The sequence below is a fragment of the Salmo salar genome, chromosome ssa07, assembly GCF_905237065.1.
Source record: "Salmo salar chromosome ssa07, Ssal_v3.1, whole genome shotgun sequence".
Classification (NCBI taxonomy): Eukaryota; Metazoa; Chordata; class Actinopteri; order Salmoniformes; family Salmonidae; genus Salmo; species Salmo salar.
Window position 1 is genome coordinate 52,173,889 of NC_059448.1, and position 22,274 is coordinate 52,196,162.

General features: G+C 44.7%; 1 protein-coding gene across 1 annotated transcript in view; it reads right to left on the bottom strand.

The window, feature by feature from the left end:
* The window catches only part of LOC106609646 (hepatocyte growth factor), a 40,445-nt gene extending 18,420 nt beyond the window's left edge, over positions 1 to 22,025 (bottom strand). The window contains exons 1-10 of the mRNA XM_045722232.1: positions 21,736 to 22,025; positions 17,658 to 17,811; positions 17,201 to 17,313; positions 16,476 to 16,590; positions 11,398 to 11,540; positions 10,634 to 10,754; positions 9,914 to 10,032; positions 5,160 to 5,325; positions 4,864 to 4,997; positions 1,185 to 1,278 (exon numbers count right to left, since the gene is read on the bottom strand). Coding sequence (XP_045578188.1) covers positions 1,185 to 1,278; positions 4,864 to 4,997; positions 5,160 to 5,325; positions 9,914 to 10,032; positions 10,634 to 10,754; positions 11,398 to 11,540; positions 16,476 to 16,590; positions 17,201 to 17,313; positions 17,658 to 17,811; positions 21,736 to 21,796 — 1,220 coding nt within the window. The 5' untranslated portion in view covers positions 21,797 to 22,025. The remainder of the gene's footprint in view (positions 1 to 1,184; positions 1,279 to 4,863; positions 4,998 to 5,159; positions 5,326 to 9,913; positions 10,033 to 10,633; positions 10,755 to 11,397; positions 11,541 to 16,475; positions 16,591 to 17,200; positions 17,314 to 17,657; positions 17,812 to 21,735) is intronic.
* Between the last annotated feature and the right edge of the window lie 249 nt (positions 22,026 to 22,274).

Sequence of the window (22,274 nt, forward strand, 5' to 3'; positions counted from 1 at the left end):
CACGCACACGCACACGCACACGCACACGCACACATACACATGGAAAAGTCTGATACCATAACTGCATTCAGGTTGGAAACTTTGACTCAGCTGTTACTATCGGGGCAGTGAATCCTCAGAGTTCCAGCTGTGCAGAGGCCTTACAAGGAAGCAAAGCAGTTTTGTGAAGAGTGCTCCGGGGAATATGAAAGTATGCAATCCCAGCAATCACCACGGTTCGGACAAGGAAGATGCTACAGACTCAACTCAAAGATACAGTCCAAACACTGTAAATGTGGACTCAAGATCTGGTCGTATACTTCACTGCACATAGACTAAACTGAGCCTAAACAGATGCCTTCGGTAGTCTTGTTGAAACAGCAATTCCAATCCTTCAGTTTCATTCATTCAAAATAATTGGAACATCTTTAGATATGATCACTTTGTTGGAGGGCTTGGATCAGGATTGACTGGTACCCTCAGAAAAACACAATGTGAGGAGAGGGAAACCGATTTGTCAGCCAGTGTGAAACTAATTTCACTTCCCCCGCCAACATTAAACAAGCTGTAACCTTTCCGCCATTTTTCTGCACCGACCCCTTGACCTTGTGCGAGGGGCAGACTCGCTGGCTGCGGGTCACATGAGGGAAGCTGATTGGCTTTGATCTGCCGGGCCGAGAAAGCACTTCCTGGGGTCACGGGTCAGCTCTGGCACATGTCCATCTGTCGCTGCCATTTTGGCTTTTAAATTCCTTTAAATTAAGTAATTTTAACAGCCAGGGCCAACGTTAGCTACGGTACTTTAGCATGGGGGCACACGGATATGGAGAGAGGGGCAGACTATAAGGCCCTCAAGGGTGGCTTGTTCTGGAAGTACTGGAAGCACTGTAAGGCTTCCTCTCTGTCAGCTAGACAAATAATAGCAGGCCCAGGACTGACCCGGGTGGGGCCCCTGATTTCCTGTCGTTGTTTGTTTTTACGGCTTAGCTTATTAATTTACAAGGGAATTTTCTCTAAGCGACGGGAAATACCTCGACAATAAACAGTTAATCGAAAAAGCCAGAGAATTTGAAAATGTCAAAGAAACCTTCACACACATTGCTTGAACCCATAGTTCTACTTTTCCTCATGTGAATATGGATTGAGAGGTAAGTTCCAGTTGTGTGTGGCTGGTAAGTGTGTGTAATGTATGAGGTTTACTGTACCTGCTGCTATGATTTGCCCACAGTCCGCAGGGAATTCCTGATCTGGTCTTGGATAAATTTCCTGTGTAATTCCCTCCATTGTCCTCATAACAATCTGGGACAGAAAGAGATAGAGAGAAGGAGAAAATAAAACACTGAGTAGTCTTAAACTGACCCTATATGTGGTTTATTGAGATTACCATCTACAGACTCTCTCGCTCTCTCACAGACACAAACGCACGCACGCACACACACAGCTATACCCACAGTGTAGAACACAGCTATACCCACAGTGTAGAACACAGCTATAGCCACAGTGTAGAACACAGCTATAGCCACAGCTATACCCACCCACAGTGTAGAACACAGCTATACCCACAGTGTAGAACACAGCTATACCCACAGCTATACCCACAGTGTAGAACACAGCTATAGCCACAGTGTAGAACACAGCTATAGCCACAGTGTGGAACACAGCTATAGCCACAGTGTAGAACACAGCTATACCCACAGTGTAGAACAAAGCTATAGCCACAGTGTAGAACACAGCTATAGCCACAGTGTAGAACACAGCTATACCCACAGTGTAGAACACAGCTTAGCCACAGTGTAGAACACAGCTATAGCCACAGTGTAGAACACAGCTATAGAACACAGCTATAGCCACAGTGTAGAACACAGCTATACCCACAGTGTAGAACACAGCTATACCCACAGTGTAGAACACAGCTATAGCCACAGTGTAGAACACAGCTATAGCCACAGCTATACCCACAGTGTAGAACACAGCTATACCCACAGTGTAGAACACAGCTATAGCCACAGTGTAGAACACAGCTATAGCCACAGTGTAGAACACAGCTATAGCCACAGTGTAGAACACAGCTATAGCCACAGCTATACCCACAGTGTAGAACACAGCTATAGCCACAGTGTAGAACACAGCTATAGCCACAGTGTAGAACACAGCTATAGCCACAGCTATACCCACAGTGTAGAACACAGCTATACCCACAGTGTCAGTGTAGAACACAGCTATAGCCACAGTGTAGAACACAGCTATAGCCACAGCTATACCCACAGTGTAGAACACAGCTATACCCACAGTGTAGAACACAGCTATACCCACAGTGTAGAACACAGCTATAGCCACAGTGTAGAACAAAATATGTTGATTCACCGTAAAATTGTTAGGCTATCAGCTGCAATAGCATTGTTAGTTTGTTCAACAGAAATGTTGTTGAGCAAAACTCACAATCCTATTACAGCTGGTTGCCTTACAATTGTACATTGAATCAACATGTTTGTGTGCGTAGGTCCACTGAGAGACAACATTCTGATATTGATGCCATCGTAAAAAAGGCACGTTGAAACTGGGCTCGATTTGTGGTTTGGATCAATTTAACATGTTGGGCCAATCTATAGTTGGTGGTTCCCAAATGGAATAAAAGAGCCAGGAAGATTTCTCCCCCATATCGGCTGTTGCTAAGCAGAACCAGAGGTACCTATAGTGACCAAAGCACTCTCTTCCTCCAGAAAGCTCTTTTGAAATGAAAAGCATAGACATGTATGAGTGAGAGAGAGAATTCCAGGAAACGTTGAATTGCTGTCTGACCATTTGTTGTTTCTTTTTGTAATTTGAGGAAAATGAATTTGTAGGGCAACCAAACCAAAACCAATCATGCCCAGAAGAATGCCAGTAGTCTGATTCAGTAAGCGACCACAGCTCATTCTCAATATATTGCAGCTGAAGTTTAGAGGTCAATTGCAAATACAGTACATAGCAAGCCATACACCCGATTACACCACATATGTAGTCATTCATATAGCATACAGTATATTGTTTAAACATCCGTACCATGCATATACAGTTGAAGTCAGAAGTTTACATACACTTAGGTTGGAGTCATTACAACTCGTTTTTCAACCACTCCACAAATTTCTTGTTAACAAACTATAGTTTTGGCAAGTCGGTTAGGACATCTACTTTGTGCATGACACAAGTACTTTTTCCAACAATTGTTTACAGACAGATTATTTCACTTATAATTCACTCTATCACAATTGTAGTGGGTCAGAAGTTTGACTGTGTCTAAACAGCTTGAAAAATTCCAGAAAATGATGTAATGGCTTTAGAAGCTTCTCATAGGCTAATTGACATCATTTGAGTCAATTGGAGGTGTACCTGTGGATGTATTTCAAGGCCTACCTTCAAACTCAGTGCCTCTTTGCTTGACATAATGGAAAATCAAAAGAAATCAGCCAAGACCTCAGAAAAAATTGTAGACCTCCTCAAGTCTGGTTCATCCTTGGAAGCAATTTCCAAACGCCTGAAGGTATCACGCTCCTAGAGATGAACGTTCTTTGGTGCGAAAAGTGCAAATCAATCCCTGAACAGCAGCAAAGGACCTTGTGAAGATGCTGGAGGAAACATAGGACTCGTTTTACTGTGGATATAGATACTTTTGTACCTATCGACATAACCTGAAAGGCCACTCAACAAGGAAGAAGCCACTGCTCCAAAACCGCCATAAAAAAGCCAGACTACGGTTTGCAACTGCACATGGGGACAAAAATCGTACTTTTTGGAGAAATGTCCTCTGGTCTGATGAAACAAAACTAGAACTGTTTGGCCATGATGACCATCGTTATGTTAGAGGAAAAAGGGGGAGGCTTGCAAGCCAAAGAACACCATCCCAACCGTGAAGCACGGGGGTGGCAGCATCATGTTGTGGGGGTGCTTTGCTGCAGGAGGGACTGATGCACTTCACAAAATAGATGTTATCATGAGGAAGGAAAATTAGGTGGATATATTGAAGCAACATCTCAAGACATCAGTCAGGAAGTTAAAGCTTGGTTGCAAATGGGTCTTCCAAATGGACAATGACCTCAAGCATACTTCCAAAGTTGTGGCAAAATGGCTTAAGGACAACAAAGTCAAGGTATTGGAGTGGCCATCACAAAGCCCTGACCTCAATCCCATAAAACATTTGTGGGCAGAACTGAAAAAGTGTGTGCGAGCAAGGAGGCCTACAAACCTGACTCAGTTACACCAGCCCTGTCAGGAGAAATGGGCCAAAATGCACCCAACTTATTGTGGGAAGCTTGTGGAAGGCTACCAGAAACGTTTGACCCAAGTTAAACAATTTAAAGGCAATGCTACCAAATACTAATTGAGTAGGTAAACTTCTGACCCACTGGGAATGTGATGAAAGAAATAAAGCTGAAATAAATCATTCTCTCTAATATTATTCTGACATTTCACATTCTTAAAATAAAGTGGTGATCCTAACTGACCTAAGACAGGGACATTTTACTAGGATTTTTACTAGGAGTTTAAATGTATTTGGGTAAGGTATATGTAAACTTCCGACTTCAAATGTATATATATATTTTGCTGATTAATGTGTACATATCGCATGTGGATTTTTGTAAATTCAATATTATTATTCATGTAAATGATGCTGTCTATTCAGTCTGTTTACTGTGGGAGAACCATAACACAACATGTAATTCTGGGTGTACTAAGTGAATAAAGGTGGTGGTGATTCTGATGTTTTGTATGGGGCTAGTGTGCTGTGTGCTGTTGTGTCTCAGTAGAATCAATAATTGGCATGCTCAACACAATAGTCCTTCCATCAAAGTCTTTGGGTGCAGAGTTGAAGGATCATGTCAACTGGAAAACAAAACTGTGTCTCACCTTCTGTGTCGATGTTCTCTGTCTCACACCGGGGTATATTGGTGCAGAAGGCTAGTCTCTGGTTAGGATCTGTAGTGAAGCACCATGGGATCTCTGCACCATCTGGGTTCCGACAGTAGTTCTCTCTCAGGTCTCTGTGATGTAAGAGAGAGATAAGTACACACCAGTTAAATAGGTGCTTCCCAAGTGGACATACGTAATAATATGACTGTATGTGTCCGTTTCCCTATATTTCTCGTACCAGTGACAGAAACAAAAGAAAACCCATGTGGGTAATGAATGACATCATCACTCACTTGCACTTGTAGTTCTGCGGGCTGTAGGTGTGGTTATGGGGGAACTGGGAGTCCCAGCGTTGACATGTGACGCCCGACGGGGTGACGCTCACAGTACCGTGGTAACTCTGTCCCTGCTCGCTGAAACACGACGATGTAGCGTCCACATCAGAGCCATTACCTGGGTCTGAGACAGAGAGGTTGAGAAGAAGAAGGAAGTTGAGAGAGAGAGGGATGAAAACATAGAGAGGGGGGTGGGTATAGGGACGAGAGAGAGAGAGAGAAAGAGGATTTAGGATGAGAGATGAGTGATAGATAAGATGAGGGGAGATGATAGACAGAAAGAAGAATGTAAAGAGGTTGACAGGGGAGAAACCAGACAGAGAAGGCAGGAGGGAGAGAGAGAAACCAGACAGAGAAGACAGGAGGGAGAGAGAGAAACCAGACAGAGAAGACAGGAGGGAGAGAGAGAGAAACCAGACAGAGAAGACAGGAGGGAGAGAGAGAGAGAAACCAGACAGAGAAGACAGGAGGGAGAGAGAGAGAGAAACCAGACAGAGAAGACAGGAGGGAGAGAGAGAGAGAAACCAGACAGAGAAGACAGGAGGGAGAGAGAGAAACCAGACAGAGAAGGCAGGAGGGAGAGATAGTGAGAAACCAGACAGAGAAGGCATGAGGGAGAGAGAGAAACCAGACAGAGAAGACAGGAGGGAGAGAGAGAAACCAGACAGAGAAGGCAGGAGGGAGAGAGAGAGAGAGAAACCAGACAGAGAAGACAGGAGGGAGAGAGAGAAACCAGACAGAGAAGGCAGGAGGGAGAGAGAGAGAGAGAAACCAGACAGAGAAGACAGGATGGAGAGAGAGAAACCAGACAGTGAGGGCAGGAGGGAGAGAGAGAAACCAGACAGAGAAGGCAGGAGGGAGAGAGAGAGAGAGAAACCAGACAGAGAAGACAGGAGGGAGAGAGAGAGAGAGAGAGAGAAACCAGACAGAGAAGACAGGAGAGAGAGAGAGAAACCAGACAGAGAAGGCATGAGGGAGAGAGAGAAACCAGACAGAGAAGACAGGAGGGAGAGAGAGAGAGAAACCAGACAGAGAAGGCAGGAGGGAGAGAGAGAAACCAGACAGAGAAGGCAGGAGGGAGAGAGAGAAACCAGACAGTGAGGGCAGGAGGGAGAGAGAGAGAGAAACCAGACAGTGAAGGCAGGAGGGAGAGAGAGAGAAACCAGACAGAGAAGACAGGAGGGAGAGAGAGAGAAACCAGACAGAGAAGACAGGAGGGAGAGAGAGAAACCAGACAGTGAAGGCAGGAGGGAGAGAGAGAGAAACCAGACAGAGAAGGCAGGAGGGAGAGATAGAGAGAAACCAGACAGAGAAGACAGGAGGGAGAGATAGAGAGAAACCAGACAGAGAAGACAGGAGGGAGAGAGAGAGAGAAACCAGACAGAGAAGACAGGAGGGAGAGAGAGAGAGAAACCAGACAGAGAAGACAGGAGGGAGAGAGAGAAACCAGACAGAGAAGGCAGGAGGGAGAGATAGTGAGAAACCAGACAGAGAAGGCATGAGGGAGAGAGAGAGAGAAACCAGACAGAGAAGACAGGAGGGAGAGAGAGAAACCAGACAGAGAAGGCATGAGGGAGAGAGAGAAACCAGACAGAGAAGGCATGAGGGAGAGAGATAGAGAAACCAGACAGAGAAGGCATGAGGGAGAGAGAGAGAGAAACCAGACAGAGAAGGCATGAGGGAGAGAGAGAGAGAAACCAGACAGAGAAGGCAGGAGGGAGAGAGAGAGAGAGAAACCAGACAGAGAAGGCATGAGGGAGAGAGAGAGAGAAACCAGACAGAGAAGGCATGAGGGAGAGAGAGAGAGAAACCAGACAGAGAAGGCAGGAGGGAGAGAGAGAGAGAAACCAGACAGAGAAGGCATGAGGGAGAGAGAGAGAGAAACCAGACAGAGAAGGCATGAGGGAGAGAGAGAGAGAAACCAGACAGAGAAGACCGGAGGGAGAGAGAGAATCCAGACAGAGAAGGCAGGAGGGAGAGAGAGAGAGAATCCAGACAGAGAAGGCAGGAGGGAGAGAGAGAGGCAGGAAGGAGGGAGAAAGAAAAGAGGGAGAGAGGGAAAAGAAAGATGAATCTCACAGAGAATGGGTCATGTTTAGCCTAGAGACAAATGATCCTAAACAGTCAGTACAGATGTAGGATCTTAATTTTACCAGCATTATCGAAGCAAAATAATCCTGTTCAGTCCATAATGTTGCTTGATCGGTGGTTAGGCTATTAGCTGGATAAAAGTTGGCTAGATGAAAAGTGCAATACTGTTAATATACCGTGTGTACGAGTTTTCATTGAACTTATGTAAATCACAAACCTCTGCATTTTCCACAGTGCAGGAAAATTCTCAGCAAAATAAGAGTGATCAAATTAACATCCTATATCTGTAGTACTGTATGGTCTATAATCTGTCTATTTATCCAAAACAGTGGTGCCCCACCACGAGACATACCGAAACCAACACTACAACAGACTTACATTATGAGACTAATGGGAATGGGCTGTAGCCAACTCTTCTATCTCTGTCATTCCATTCAATAAACGAACACAGAGAGTAGTAGGCTAATTGCACAAACAGACTGGACAGCCAGGGTAGGTTATAGGGTATTGGGTATCACATATCTGAGTGTCAGGACAAAGTGGGTATATAAACAGATGAAGAGTATCTGAAAATCTGAGTTTCTGATATCCAACAGATTTTTTGGGGAGTTTAGACAGGTTTAGTTTGGGTATCTGATATCTTTATCTGTTAAGTACTTTTCAAACATAGATCTCAAAGCTCTACAAAAGGCTACAAAATGGAATCTCTACTATCTAGCATCTGCGAATCCCCTCTATCCTATACTGGCCTCATTCATGGTGTACAGTGTACCATACCAGGTTTTGGCAGGAAGAACGTGCATGTGTGGGTTGAGCCTAGCTAGATCCCCATTGCTTGGGTAGCTACTATAACGAAGGCCTGATGGATGTGGTACTCACTGCCAAGCCAAACAACCCTGCATTCAGCCCGCTTAACAAGGCTTCCTGGCCCTCCGGCCTCCAAAAAACGATCCCGAAAAATCTCTGAACTCCGCTTTTTCATGTTACAGTGTACAGGGGCGGATTTGTTGGAATTTCTGCAACCCCTCCGGATTTGTGCTTCTATACTGTTTGATAAATGAGCCGCGGACAGAAAAAAAAGGAAGGGACTGTTTGGAGAGGAGGACAGAAGGAGGATGTTCTTTTGGCTTGATGTAATGCATGCCGGCATCTAACGTCGGGTCACCTTTGTTATCTACAGGTTAGGCAGTGCAGAATCCATCTGGACAAATTATTTTTTACTCCCCGGTTGTAAATCACTGTCCTCAGCCGGGCGGGGCCGTGGGCTCAAGGTCAGTGTTGAACATCCCTTTGGATGAAGAATATCAAACTGTCTAAAAATGGTTTCTATCCTCTTTTTCGTCTCACACACACACACACACACACACACACACACACACACACACACACACACACACACACACACACACACACACACACACACACACACACACACACACACACACACACACAGGATGTCATATCACGCGCATGCACGTATGCAGGCACACACACAAACAGCGAACCCCATGAATAAGGATAAGTTTACACAAGCAACCCAATTGTGATCTTTTGCCCAATTATTGGCAAAAGGAGCTGATCTGATTAGTGAAAATACCAATTAGTGGAAAAAGATCAGAATTAAGCTGCCTGTGTAAACCCAGCCTTAGTAAAAATTTGAAGTGGAAGTTAGGATTTGACCAATAATAAAAGTTTCATAGTGCTTTGTTGTGTTTGAGTGGTCTGAATTAAGTGTTTTAAACCATCAAACTCTCCCTCCCAAACAGCCTACTTGTCCTCACTGAGGTAAATAGCTTTCAGCTTAGAGCCACATGAAACACTAAATATCCCAAACGAAGCCTCTCCCTGTCTCCTTTGGAAGGCTCCAATACTTATCTCGTTATCCCCAAAACCACCATTGTGGCCCCTCAACCAAAAAACACTTTGGCACTCCCAAAACCACCACTTCAATCACAGTGGTTGCCCTCGCAAAATAGGTTTCTAACGTCAAGGCTGTTTCCTGGTTAAATAAAGTTAGAAAGCCCTGCTACAGACTCAGTGTGGTCCACTCTCTTCCCCTCTGATCACAGTAGAATCCCCATACCGATAAATACATTGAAATATTGAAGGGTTCTATTGAATTCTGTGGGAGTCTCGTATTCTATTCCGCTGCTATGGACTATTGGGGAGATTATGGTTTGTTTAGTGAAGTTGTATGGGCATATATAGTTTATTGAAAGGGAATAGGGAATGTGTGTGAGAGAATGGTAAAGTATTGGGAGGGACAGGGGGCCCCTCTCTCATAGAGGGAGCTGTGACATCGCATTAATGAGGATCCCGACGAGGTGTGTGTAGAAAAATGTGTACCATCCATTATTCTTCTTTACTATGTGAGTGCTTCCTGCTCCACCTCGACCCAACACAACAGAACACAGCACAACCCAACAGAACACAGCACAACACAGCACAACCCAACAGAACAGAACACAACCCAACAGAACAGAACACAACCCAACAGAACAGAACACTGAGAACACAGTGTCCTTCCACACTCTCAGCGTTGGTATGCCATACCAGTACCATTAGACAGTTTTCACTGTTTGGGATAAAGAGGAAGACCGTAGGAAAGTGCACACACTCACCACACACACTGATGTTGCAGTACTCCCAGGGTGTTTGTGGGTCCATGGTGTAACACCACGGACGCACACGGTTGTCTGGATTCCGACAGTAGTTGTCATTCAGCCCTTTATCAGGGTACCTGTGAAGAAAGACAGGAAAAAAGATGAAAAAGACAGACAGAGAGAGACAGAGAGAGAGAGAGAGAGAGAGTTATGCTACATGTGTTCATTTCCTGTGTATTAGGATAGAGGGAGTGTTTGTGCAGCTGTGTAGGCTGTGTAAGGTGTGTGTGTGTGTAGGGTGTGTGTGTGTGTAGGGTGTGTGTGTGTGTGTGTGTGTGTGTGTGTGTGTGTGTGTGTGTGTGTGTGTGTGTGTGTGTGTGTGTGTGTGTGTGTGTGTGTGTGTGTGTGTGTGTGTGTAGAACTTGATGAGGGACTGCAGTGTGGTTGGTCTGACTATACATATACACGTCAATGGGGGAGAGTCACTCATGCTTTCATCCACATTCACTGCATACAATAAGGTTTAACTAACAGCAGTGGTTTAACTAACAGCAGTGGTTTAACTAACAGCAGTGGTTTAACTAACAGCAGTGGTTTAACTAACAGCAGTGGGCTAATCCACAGATCACAAACAATTGACTTTGAAGTAATAAAAAGGAATAATTCATTTAAAAGTAAGTAACGTTAGCCATAACTTACTGTGCTATAAATACATAGGTTATGGGTTTCCTCACTCACTTTTTAGGTTGGTAGGGGTGTCTGTGGGGCTTGGATGAATCCCATCTCTGACACTCCTTCCCACTCTCTGTGTGATCCATCGGCCCTTTGTAGTCTTCCCCGTTACACCTCATACACTCCACTGCAAACGCAAAAACAACGTTAGCACAACCTTCCCACAATGGCATAGAACATATTTTCGACACTATATTAAAGAGGGAAACACGATTAAAGATGACTAAACAGTCTGACTTTTATCTTATTGTAAAGTTGATCACTTTAATAATGCTAGCAACATGCTTATCTCTCAATCTTTGTACAATATTCAATGAGAACTAAGATACTGGCATACTAAACATTTCTTGACACGGTAGTGAATTGGGATTCCCTGGTGCATCAAAAACAACATTCTTGTTCGGCTACAAGAGCACAAGATATGTTTTTCTAGGTTGTTATCGGGATAACAGAGGGTTGTTATCAGACTGTAGTGGTACACTATTAGCAAGCAGAGTTCAGTTGAAAAAAACTTCCAAAAACATGGCTGCTTTTTGCCAACAAATCAGCTTCACTCCAGTAAATGACATATCAATGTGGACCACCTCATACATTTCAAAGATGTCTATGTTGGGCAAACCAAAGGGCCAGTTTTCAGAGCACAGATTAAGCCTAGTCCTAGACTAAAAATAATCTCCATTGAAAGTGCTCTTAAATCCAGCACTAGGCTTAACCTGTGTCTGGGAAACTGGCCCCAACATGTAATTGGACTCTGCTGGTTGTGGTGTTACCTTGGGAGCACTGAGGCAGGCCACACTCTTGGTGCCTGACCTCTGGGTCTGTAGTGAAACACCAGGGCCCACTGCTCTCATTCTTGGGGTTACGGCAGAAGTTCCCGTTCAGGTCCTTCTTGCCTAGTCTCGCCGGCTGGAAGCTGAGGGAAAGTGTGGAGAAAAACACTACTAAGCATAATGTGGGAATGACCAAATGTGTGTGACAGGCACGATAGGAGTTGGTGTTTTAGGACTCATAAAGTTGTAGAACTTCATTTTGTTTAAGATGGGATTTCTGTAGGTTTCTCTTAGATATTGACGCGAATTGGGGGCCCTTAGCTCCGAAGGCTAGCACGCTAAAAATGTAGCCAAAAACAAAGACAGTTGGTAGAGTCGCAACATGCTAACTTAGCTACATCGCTACATTATCTTGGACCATGGTAATATAGACAAAGTGTAATAAAAATGTATGGAAAATAGAAAATATTACCTTCTAGTATATCATCCCTTCACATCTCACTATATTACCAGGGTTCCTTATTCCATTCATTCCATGCCCTCAGGCCAATCCACCAGTAAATGCTTCCAGTCTGACCTGTAAGTCAGCCAGTTACTGCTACACATGCACAGAGTCTCACAACAGGGATTTCACCACACAACTACGAATCAGAAACAGCAGCTCAAACATTTCTTGTTTTCGCCAACTTCACAAATTCAAACATAATCTATTTCTTCTGCTTTGTACATTAGTTCAGCGGAAGGGTCAGGGGAGACACACATGGACACACACACACACCTTTTGGGAGTAAAAGCACCATGTGAAGCATATAGCCTGTAACAATGGGGCCATGCCAGATAAATGTACACTAATATTCATCTACTGAAAAGCGTGGATGATGAAAAGCTGGCTTTTCAACACCTCCGTATTCAGCCCTACCACAGACCCTGTCTTCCCACCAACTGAGAGAGAGGGGGAAGGAGAGAGAGAGAGAGAGAGAGAGAGGGGGAAGGAGAGAGAGAGAGCGAGGGGGAAGGAGAGAGAGAGAGAGGGGGGGGAGAGAAAAAAATAGAGAGAAACAGAGGGATAATGGAGGGAGAGAAAGAGAGTGAAACAGATGATGGAGAAATAAAAATACCAAAAAAGAGATGCTGGAGACATGGAAAGAGAGCAACAGAAGAGATGCTGGAGACATGGAAAGAGAGTAACAGAGGAGATGCTGCAGACATGGAAAGAGAGCAACAGAAGAGATGCTGCAGACATGGAAAGAGAGTAACAGAAGAGATGCTGAGACATGGAAAGAGAGTAACAGAGGAGATGCTGCAGACATGGAAAGAGAGCAACAGAAGAGATGCTGAGACATGGAAAGAGAGTAACAGAGGAGATGCTGCAGACATGGATAGAGAGTAACAGAGGAGATGCTGCAGACATGGAAAGAGAGCAACAGAAGAGATGCTGAGACATGGAAAGAGAGCAACAGAAGAGATGCTGATACTTGGAAAGAGAGCAACAGAAGAGATGCTGAGACATGGAAAGAGAGCAACAGAAGAGATGCTGATACTTGGAAAGAGAGCAACAGAAGAGATGCTGAGAGATGGAGAATAAAAAAATGAAGAGAAAGAAAAACAGAGGGACCTTCCTATCAGCAGCTCGGCTCAGCCCTCAACCCCAACGGCAGGGCCCTTTCTTGGGGGAGAGCCGGCTCGGCACTCCCCCCTGTGCCCTTCGGTCTCCATAGAACTCCACTAATGCACAACATCACTCATTCCATTGCCAGAGGAATCGCAGAGATCTAACTTAGACCATGAGAGAGTCTTCAGCAAAATAGTGGGAGTCCAGTCTGCTATGAACCAAAACCCTTCCATCCATGTGGTAGTCCAATGCCCAGTCCAGAGACAACCACAAGCACCCTAGACACTAGTGTAGATCTGACCATATTACTTGCACCTATACCATTAAGTTGCAACTACATGTTGTACCAAGGAGCTAGGAGCTTATTTTGGACAGGGACAAACTTCGACTTGGACCTGACCGACTGCCTGCCTGCTTTCCAACAGCCAAACAAACCATGAGTTGAGTCCTACTCATTAACATATCGACACGTTCCTTTAACGTCATAAAAGTCTATCAGAATGTCATTTTAAAAAAATACAGGATTTCACTTTAAGGCTTTTTAAAGGCTTTATCTGGTGAGCTGCACCCCCAGCTCCACATGAGGAGAGATAGGAGCCAGTAAGAAGATTTATTGCCTGCCTGTCTGCCTGCCTGTCTGCCTGTCTGTATGTACAGTATAGAGGGGGAAAGAAAGTAATGATGTTGGGCTAACAGATGTTAGCCAACTATTCATCTCCTTGTCGAGGAGGGGTCCCTATGGTGTTGCAGGCAGACACTATGCACATAGGTCTGGCTCTCTCTTTGGACCTCTCCCTCTTTCATCACTGTGTCTCTCTCACTGTGTCTCTCTCACTGTGTCTCGCTATGTCTCTCTCACTGTGTGTCTCTCACTGTGTCTCGCTGTGTCTCTCTCTCTCTGTGTCTCGCTACGTCTCTCTCACTGTGTCTCTCGCACTGTGTCTCTCTCTCTCTCTGTGTCTCACTGTGTCTCTCTCACTGTGTCTCGCTATGTCTCTCTCACTGTGTGTCTCTCACTGTGTCTCGCTGTGTCTCTCTCTCTCTGTGTCTCGCTACGTCTCTCTCACTGTGTCTCTCGCACTGTGTCTCTCTCTCTCTCTGTGTCTCACTGTGTCTCTCTCTCTCTGTGTCTCGCTACGTCTCTCTCACTGTGTGTCTCTCACTGTGTCTCACTGTGTCTCTCTCACTGTGTCTCGCTGTGTCTCTCTCATTGTGTCTCTCTCTCTCTCTCTCTGTGTCTCGCTGTGTCTCTCTCACTCTGTCTCTCTCTCTCTGTGTCTCGCTACGTCTCTCTCACTGTGTCTCTCTCACTGTGTCTCACTGTGTCTCTCTCACTGTGTCTCTCTCTCTGTCTCGCTGTGTCTCTCTCTCTCTGTGTTTTGCTGTGTCCACCTCACTGTGTCTCTCTCACTGTGTCTTTCTCACTGTGTCTCGCTGTGTCTCTCTCTCTCTCTTTGTCTCTCTCTGTGTCTCTCTCTCATGTGTCTTTCTCTCTCTCGATGTCTCTCACTCTCTCTCTCTCTGTGTGTGCGTCTCTCTCTCTCTCTGTGTGTGTGTGTGTGTGTCTTTCTCTCCCCATCTCTCTCTGGACGAGGATAAACACACCAGCTTGTCTTTAGATTTAGCCCCAGTAAACTGGAAGACTGCATGCTGAAGTGACAGCATTATGATCCAGGAGGAAATGATACAACAAGTTCAAAATGTTACAATGAAGAACTCTACCAGAATATCAACATTGACCTCTACGTTACAGCAACCTGCATTGGGGATAAAAACTCAAACATCTTCAAAATACATCAGGAAACCTGGAACCAGATAAAAACACTAGAGCCCTCAAACTCAACTCTGGACCTCTTTTTTCCATTGTTCCCCTCTAATCAGGGACTGATTTATACCTGGGACACCAGGTGTGTGATTCCCCTCTAATCAGGGACTGATTTATACTTGGGACACCAGGGGTGTGCAATTAATGATCCGGTAGAAGAGAAAAGCAGCAGGCTCTGTGATCAGTGATCAGTCAAGCATTACAATAATAGTTACATGAAACCCAACTGATGCATGCTTCATTATGTGTAATCCTCACACATTGGGACAGTCTCACGCTAGCCAACTGCAACTCTCACCCCTTAAGGAGAGGGGAACAGACTTGTGTTGTGGTTAAACTGGAGGGTGCTACGATGAATTTGGTTACTCGTCAGAAAAGGTCGCTGAACTATGCTGTATATCAAATGCAGGAATATTTAGAGGTCTACAGTGGAAAGGGGGGGAATGCAATAGTGTGTGTGTGTGTGTGTGTGTGTGTCAGAGAGAGAGAGAAAGAGAGAGAGTGTAGATAGAGAGTGTAGATAGAGAGTGTAGATAGAGAGAGAGAAAGAGGGAGAGAGAGAGAGAGGTGTCTGTACATCTGTCCATTTGTGTGGGGGTCTGTATGCATATCCATCTCCCTATCTGTCTGTGCATATGTGATTCATTCAATCAGTCAGACAGTTCGCATGAATAATCTGCCGGCTGATCAAGGGGGGAGGGGAGGAGGGGGCGGAGGGGGAGAGTCAAGGTGTCCTGGGGGAAGTGAGAGTGGGCCCTGTATTTTCATCTGGGTCGGAGGCTCGCATTTTTCTCATGTCGGTGGCTTAGTGAGCTCAGCTGGAGAGCACATAGAACATGACCTCAGTCTATACATCTCTACTCTCTCTCTCTATCTCTCTGCACTCTCTTTCTTTACTCTCTCTCTACTCTCTATCTCTGCACTCTCTATCTCTACACTCTCTTTCTCTCTCTATATCTACTCTCTCTCTACTCTCTCTACTCTCTCTCCTTCCTTATGTTTCTTTCTTTTCCTCTCTCTATCCATCTCTCTCTCTATCTCCCCCTTTCCCTGCCTGCTTTCTCTCTTTCATTCACATCCCTCCCTCTTTCTCTCTCCACTCTTCTTTAATTTAATCTCCCTTATCTCCTCTCTCGGCCTCTCTCTCTCTTTCCTCTCCGACCCCAAACATTGCTGTTAAAATGTCTTGTGGCTAACGAGCAGTGCTAACAAGAACCTGGCTCCAAACCATCATTAGATATTCACTGGTCTCGCTTAGCTTAACCTGAGAGCTTTTCCTGCTGTACCTACTGTACTTGATGACCTTTCCTCTTTCCTTTCTGCCAGCCCTCCCTCCCTCTCTGACAATTTGGTCATTGTTTAACTAGAGCCATGTAAGACGGGATAGGTCCAGGGGGGTAGGATGTGGGTGGGTGTGTATGTGTGTCATAACGCTACAGTGTTAACGTGATGTATAAGTGTCTCAAAGAGTTTTACACAGACGTAGCTCAACTCATTAACCAGAGTATATCACCCAATAATCCCACTTTAGCCTAGAATGCCCAACTCTCTAACAAAACCATAGAAAAACCACAGACTGACAAATCTGTGAACCCCACAGAAAAATAACATTTAAAAATTAAGTAAAATAGAGAAAATTACGTGTGTTCGTGAGGGAAGGATTCAGTCCATGACTGACAAGGAATGTTGGCCTTGGTTACCGCCCTCCTGCCTTTGTAGTTCACCCCGGAACCGATGATACACTCCCTCACATAATCTAAAAATGCCAAGACGAGAGAGAAAGAGAGAGACACAAACATTCATGTCAGAGTTAGCAAAACACTGTCATTATTCGCATGGAAGATATAGCTCCCTAAAGTTAATTAAATGTCACTTTGGGGCGTTTCATCAATTCTCAAGCGCGAGACTCCACAGCTTAAACAATCCCTTGCGTCCAAACTGTAAACAGCGGCCATGTTGTTTATGCTCTGGTTGGTTCACCGCGTGTTTGTGTGCACATCTCTGTCCACTGGAGCTACATAACTAGAGCGGGAAGGCAGTTGTTGTGTCAACAGACATCGAGAGCTCTTAAACCTTAGAAAGTCAAGCTCGGAGGATCCGTCACACCACAAGAACCATCACTCTAAACAAACAACATATCTGCATTGCTATAAACTTCTATAAACTTTCCACTGACATTTCAGAACGTTTCGGAGAAAATAGAGAGAGTGTAAAATGCCATGTTTGAGGCAGATCTCGCTAAGTCAACATTAACGGTTATACAGCGTTTTTTCCCAAGACAACCTTTTATGAAGCTTTGGAGGGGGAAAAGTGACAGTGTAAGGCTAAAATGTAATGTTTGAGCTAAAGTCAACAGTTTAATTTACCTTTTTTCTCATAAAGGTCAAAGTTCACCCTGTGTTCCCTGTGAGCACCGTCCATGAAGCGGTCAAAGGGAAGCAAGTGGCATTTCCTGTTTTGATGGTCAAAGTAGAATGCCCTGTAAGAACAGACAGGAAGTAGTTGAGAGATAAGCACTGGGTGATAAGAAATATGAAGGGAGGAGGGGGAAAGAGGGAAAATGTAGGTCACTGGAGAGAGAAAGATGGAGAAACAGTGAGTGAGTGAGTGAGTGAGTGAGTGAGTGAGTGAGTGAGTGAGTGAGTGAGTGAGTGAGTGAGTGAGTGAGTGAGTGAGTGAGTGAGTGAGTGAGTGAGTGAGTGAGTGAGTGAGTGAGTGAGTGAGTGAGTGAGTGAGTGAGAGAAACGTGTGTGAAACAGTTGTGCATTTTGTTTTGCATGCATCTGTCTCTATGACCATATTCTTTGTTTGTGTGAGATGCACCTGCAGGTGAAGGTTTTCTTGTTCTTGCTGCACTTGCGAGCACAGTGCTCCAGCGAGCGGCTGTTCTTGACCATGGAGGGCTGGGGGCAGTCTGGACACAGCAGCCTGGTGTCCTCACTCTTCTGGTACTGCTGTAACGACTGCTTCCTGCACTCTGAAACAGAACAGAGACGGTACTGCTGTAACGACTGCTTCCTGCACTCTGAAACAGAACAGAGACGGTACTGCTGTAACGACTGCTTCCTGCACTCTGAAACAGAACAGAGACGGTACTGCTGTAACGACTGCTTCCTGCACTCTGAAACAGGACAGAGACTGTACTGCTGTAACGACTGCTTCCTGCACTCTGAAACAGGACAGAGACTGTACTGCTGTAACGACTGCTTCCTGCACTCTGAAACAGGACAGAGACTGTACTGCTGTAACGACTGCTTCCTGCACTCTGAAACAGGACAGAGATGGTACTGCTGTAACGACTGCTTCCTGCACTCTGAAACAGGACAGAGACGGTACTGCTGTAACGACTGCTTCCTGCACTCTGAAACAGGACAGAGACGGTACTGCTGTAACGACTGCTTCCTGCACTCTGAAACAGAACAGAGACGGTACTGCTGTAACGACTGCTTCCTGCACTCTGAAACAGAACAGAGACGGTACTGCTGTAACGACTGCTTCCTGCACTCTGAAACAGAACAGAGACGGTACTGCTGTAACGACTGCTTCCTGCACTCTGAAACAGGACAGAGACTGTACTGCTGTAACGACTGCTTCCTGCACTCTGAAACAGAACAGAGACGGTACTGCTGTAACGACTGCTTCCTGCACTCTGAAACAGAACAGAGACGGTACTGCTGTAACGACTGCTTCCTGCACTCTGAAACAGAACAGAGACGGTACTGCTGTAACGACTGCTTCCTGCACTCTGAAACAGAACAGAGACGGTACTGCTGTAACGACTGCTTCCTGCACTCTGAAACAGAACAGAGACGGTACTGCTGTAACGACTGCTTCCTGCACTCTGAAACAGAACAGAGACGGTACTGCTGTAACGACTGCTTCCTGCACTCTGAAACAGAACAGAGACGGTACTGCTGTAACGACTGCTTCCTGCACTCTGAAACAGAACAGAGACGGTACTGCTGTAACGACTGCTTCCTGCACTCTGAAACAGGACAGAGACGGTACTGCTGTAACGACTGCTTCCTGCACTCTGAAACAGGACAGAGACGGTACTGCTGTAACGACTGCTTCCTGCACTCTGAAACAGGACAGAGAACAGACCATGAAAGAGAGTAGACAGACAGACATGTACACACAGAATCTCGGCTATCAATCACACACACACACACACACACACACACACACACACACACACACACACACACACACACACACACACACACACACACACACACACACACACACACACACACACACACACACACACACACACACACACAACTAACTCCGCTTCCCTCAATCAATTTGTATGAAGCCGAGAGCTGCCCCATCATTTAACATTAAAGCAGTGAAGTCAGCAGGTTATAGGCAAGAACCAATGAACCATCATCCCTCCAATGTATTTGACTCCACTGCTGAGTTCACTAAGTTTTTTGGGATCATCGACCTTCTCAATGTCTCCTCAATTTCTCTCTCACACACACCCTCCAGGCGTCCGCACCCTGAGCTTTCTTATATCTCTTAGATGTATGGCAGACACTTCAAAACCTTATTCCCTATGATTTATTTTTGGACTGTTTGTTTTGCCATTTATGAATGTGTTATTCAATGTGTTTCTATGGGCTATAGTAGTAGAGGCCAAATTAAATATTTGAATATATGTTTTTGATACCTACAGGGGTCCTAAAATTGTAACTCAAATAGCTAAATGATCCATGGTATGACCATCTTAGAACAATTCCATATGTTAGCTTAGTAGACCTCCCCAACGGCTTAGACCTTTAAGGGTTGATAATGTCCCCTGGCAGATATGAAGTTACATATCAGAAAGCCACAGGGACCTCAACTGAACATGTGAGAAGTTACAACTAGACATACTTTTGGTGTGAATTGTTTTATAGGACTGACGATAATAAACTTGTTATCACATGGTCTCTCAGAGTTCTCATTATTGAGAATCCATAAATAAAGTATTTAAAGAGCATATACTTAAGTGATGTAGTCTTTCCTTCATCATTTGTGGCCAGAGTGAAATATTCTCAATTGAAAAGTGCTTAGGAGTTTTGAATTTAAGAAACCACATCAGAGACAATTCGTTGTGTCTGTACTCTGCAGCTCACTGTGCTGTCTGTGGGACTCCCCGCGGTCGGAATGGGTTCTGGGAGGACACAATGCCTGGGCAGCATTAGTACTAGATCTGGAACTCATCACGCTGTTGTTCTAACATGCATCCCTCCTCACGCCGCGCAATTACACTTCACTTAGACTCTTCCTCTCCCTCAGACAGAGAGAAAGAGACATTCCGTTATCTCACCGACGCAATATTAGATTGAGTCGTATTAGTTTTTTTAATTGACCAACGTTGGTCAGATATAGTACGAGTTTTCTTTTTGGAGTGATGCCAAAAGACAAACTTCGGGTTGGTATTATCGGATTAGGTTTTACTCCACTATCTTGGCATTAACGTTAAACATGTCAATGTCGGATGAGGGGTTCCGTTCCTTTTTCCAAAGTGGAGAGGACCTGTATCCAATAAAACGCACCTCCTCTTTAAACAGCAAAGGAACCGTTTAAAGGTGCGTCTCGGTATCGAATTTGCATACGCATTAAATCTGTGTAAGTGAAAATGTGCGAGGGTGTTAATGGAACTCGGCTCTGCGTCCAGATGTGGCTAGAGTGCAGCTCACCTCTGCGCGCACACGCGGGATTCCCAATCTTACTATTCGGGCATGCGCACAACATCCACTGGGTTTAACCAATGCAATTAAATGTATCTTGACTCAGCTCAGGAATTAAACTTAAGTTCATTTGTCATTTTCTCTGAGCAGTTAGTTAAAGGTCTATTTAGGTGTTTTCAGTCTAGCTTGATTAGATCAACATATCAGTTGCGTGGATAGCTGCACTAAATTATTTCAGTAGCTATGCAGTTATCGTTCCAGGGACAGTAAAGAGCCTATTACATAAATGACCATGACCTATGACAAAATGTTAATGACAAAGCAGTTATAGCGCCAGCAGACGCACTTCAAAAACGTGCCTGCAGCGCAGAGGGTCTAACTCTTTGATGTGTAGTATAGTTACCTTTACGCAGATGGCCGCGCATAACGCATGCATTAGACCTACATACATTAGGTATTTATGACAGTGAAAACATAAAGTCATTTCTCACTGATATGCACATTTTCTTACGAGTCAATTGAACCACTCGGCCCATTTCATTAATATAGCCTAACACTGATATAGGCAACGATCAATATAGGCCTCTTTTTTTTAAAGAAAATCTTTGAAACTGAGAATATCTGTTGCATTTTGACCAAAAATCAGTGTTGCACAAATGATCCTCTCTACTAAGCAGCATCATCGTGTTACCTTAGCCTACATGCCAAAGCGCAAGGCGCATTCCCTGCAGCACCAGCCAGCTAATGCACACATAGGGTCAAACCAAAGACATGGCCACCTCGACACATTCCAATTACTATATCATCCAGTATCAAATTCCTCCAAATAATTCAGACCGTTGATTACCACTGTGGATTTTGATAGATGTTGCAGCGTATCAATGTATCAACCACTAATTCAATAATGTTTTACGTTTAGGCTACCAGTACAAAATAAACATTTTAGTCTTCATGACATATGCAATATTTCTGCGCAAAAGTAAAAGTCTGCAGGCCAGTTAAACGTAGGTTATAAATGATTGGTCTGTGGAAGTGCTAGACTTCAATCCATTTCACTTACAAGTCTTCTGATCTGTGTGATATATTTAGAGAACTCGTTCCCTTTCATGCCTATGAAAATGATATAGCCTATATGCACAGCCGCTAAACCGAATATTAATGACGGCCTATGTAGGCTATACATAGTTTACCGTTAGGTCATATTGCCTAGTAAGATTTACCTGAATTCACAGCGAGCACAAAACACAAGAAAAGTTTGTAAATCCAGATATCTGCCTTCATCTTTGATGGAGTAAAGTGTATTATCCTAATCCAAGGTTTACGGCGGGGATTGATTGAACGTCCTCTCCGCGTTATACCTGTTTATATGGTCCGATCTGGGATTAACAGGAAGAGCCCACAGTGCAGCCAGCGATGCCCCCCTTTAATGGAAAGAAGCCGTCCTTGGTTCAACCCCCCAGTCCGCTTTATCAAACCGGTTCCCCTCCCCCAGCTGCGCGGCAATTAACCAGCACTTTAACCGCACTCTCGTCCCTTCTTCAGCCAGTTTCCACAGCCACACGCAAAGTGCGTTTGTCAACTTGTTTATCTTAAACAGCTGGAGGTGATACCAAACCGGATACATGTCATTTCCCTTGTAATAGACTGAGAGCTAATATGTAGAAGTTTATGCATTTTGGTTTCATATGGCACATTTGAATACAGCTGGACAGAATGCGTACGGGTCCAATGATTCAGCGGGACTGGGTTGATGATAAAA